General features: G+C 38.2%; 1 protein-coding gene across 1 annotated transcript in view; it reads right to left on the bottom strand.

Annotated features, from left to right (window-relative positions):
* The window catches only part of LOC115151165 (glutamate receptor-interacting protein 2), a 433,702-nt gene that overhangs the window by 65,789 nt on the left and 365,413 nt on the right, over positions 1–2,500 (bottom strand). The window contains exon 11 of the mRNA XM_029695177.1: positions 1,507–1,570. Coding sequence (XP_029551037.1) covers positions 1,507–1,570 — 64 coding nt within the window. The remainder of the gene's footprint in view (positions 1–1,506; positions 1,571–2,500) is intronic.

Raw genomic sequence — 2,500 nt, 5'->3', positions numbered from 1 at the left:
TGCTCACCAATGCTCATTAACAGGGATGTAAACAAATTTGTGCACAAAATTTGAGAGAAATAATATTTTGTGGGTATGGAAAAAATCTGGGATCTTTAATTTCAGCTCATGAAATATGGGACCAACTCGTTTATATTTTTGTTTAGTGTATATAATCAATGGTAGGCTTTGAGGGGACTCCTACAGTAGGTACACTTATAGCTCATCTCTTGGCAGTAGTACTGTAGACTACTTTATCACTGACCTCAACCCAGAGTCTCTCAGAGCGTTCACAGTCAGCCTACTGACGTCACTATCAGATCCCAGCAAAATCACAATCTACTTGAACAGAGTAATAATCAACCATGAGTCATCGAAGCCCAACAAACTGCATACTATTAACAAATGCTATAAATGGAAGGAAGGTGGTGTAGACACCTACCAGAAAACTATTGGCCAACAACAAATTAGACAACTTCCTGGACAAAATGTTTTCCTGCAATAGTGAAGGTTTAAAGTTAGCAGTAGGACGCCTGAACAGTATATTTGACCTATTAGCTGACATATCAAAAGTAAATTCCGTCAGAAAACCTAAGAAAATGTACAACAATGACAAATGGTTTGATGAAGAATGCAAAAACCTAAGAAAGAAATTGAGAAATCTATCCAACCAAAAACATAGAGACCCAGTAAACCTGAGTCTGCACCTTCACTATGGTGAATCACTAAAACAATACAGAAATACACTACGGAAAAAGAAGGAGCAGCACGTCAGAATGATTTCTCAATGTAATTGAAGAATCCATAGAATCTAACCACTTCTGGGAAAATTGGAAAACACTAAACAAACAGCAACACGAAGAGTTATCTGTCTAAAATGGAGATGTATGGATAAACCACTTCTACAATCCTTTTGGCTCTATAACAAAGAACAAATAGCAAAAACATATACATGATCAAATACAAATCTTAGAATCAACTATAAAAGACTACCAGAACGCATTGGATTATCCAATTACCTTGAATGAACTACAGAACAAAATACAAACCCTCCAACCCAAAAAGGCCTGTGGTGTTGATGGTATCCTAAATGATTAAATATACAGACCACAAATTCCAATTGGCTATACTTAAACTCTTTAACATCATCCTCAGCTCTGGCATCTTCCCCAATATTTGGAACCAAGGACTGATCACCCCAATCCACAAAAGTGGAGACAAATTTGACCCCAATAACTACCATGGGATATGCGTCAACAGCAACCTTTGGAAAATCCTCTGTGTTATCATTAACAGCAGACTCGTTACATTTCCTCAGCATTTTTGTTTTAGATTTGATAGGGAAGCTGAGAGGTCAAATATACTATTTAGTGTTTCTACTGCCAAGTTTACACCTTCACTGTTACAGTGAACTGTCTCTCTCTCTGTAGGAGGACGACATGAACCGTCACAAGCTCAAACAATTGAACCCAAGTCATTAGACTGTGGTCTGAAGCCATGGTCTGAAGCCATCCATACCGTCCGTACCTGTGAGCCATACTGCCTTTCTTTATGTCTGAGATGATTAGAGGCTCTCCAGACTTCTTACTGGCTGTCAGGGAGGAGAGGTAACAGTGTTAGTATTGGATACATCCTGTACTTTTGTCATTAATTCATGATTTTAAAGAAAATAATTATTGTTCTCGTTTCTCGTTAAAGGAAAAACTGAGATTGAAGTAAACAGTTGGTAGCAGTTGGAGCTTTTTGAACAGACGTAAGATGAGAGACAATTCACACCGCATAATGTGGTGGGGGAACTCTTGTGGCATTACACTTTCAGAGAAATAACCTCACTAAGACTTCATTTCCTCTGAGATATACTCTACATGGCTGGCTTCATAAGGGTTATGTACTGGGTTTATAAGGGTTATGTACTGGGTTTATAAGGGTTATGTACTGGGTTTATAAGGGTTATGTACTGGCTTTATACGGGTTATGTACTGGGTTTACAAGGGTTATGTACTGTACATGGGTGTGTTTATTAAGGGTTATGTAGGGTGCATGGCTGTCTTTATTAAGGGTTATGTACTGGGTTTACAAGGGTTATGTACTGTACATGGGTGGATTTACAAGGGTTATGTACTGGGTTTATAAGGGTTATGTACTGGGTTTATAAGGGTTATGTACTGGGTTTACAAGGGTTATGTACTGTACATGGGTGGATTTACAAGGGTTATGTACTGGGTTTATAAGGGTTATGTACTGTACATGGCTGGGTTTATAAGGTTTATTTACTGGGTTTATAAGGGTTATGTACTGGGTTTATAAGGGTTATGTACTGGGTTTATAAGGGTTATGTACTGTACATGGCTGGGTTTATAAGGTTTATTTACTGGGTTTATAAGGGTTATGTACTGGGTTTATAAGGGTTATGTACTGGGTTTATAAGGGTTATGTACTGGGTTTATAAGGGTTATGTACTGTACATGGGTGGGTTTACTATGTAGGGTGCATGGCTGTCTTTATTAAGGGCTATGTAGGG

This window comes from Salmo trutta, chromosome 16 (genome assembly GCF_901001165.1).
Source record: "Salmo trutta chromosome 16, fSalTru1.1, whole genome shotgun sequence".
In the NCBI taxonomy this organism is placed as follows: Eukaryota; Metazoa; Chordata; class Actinopteri; order Salmoniformes; family Salmonidae; genus Salmo; species Salmo trutta.
The sequence above is the reverse complement of the archived record's forward strand: the minus strand, read 5'-3'. Positions and strand labels throughout refer to the sequence as shown.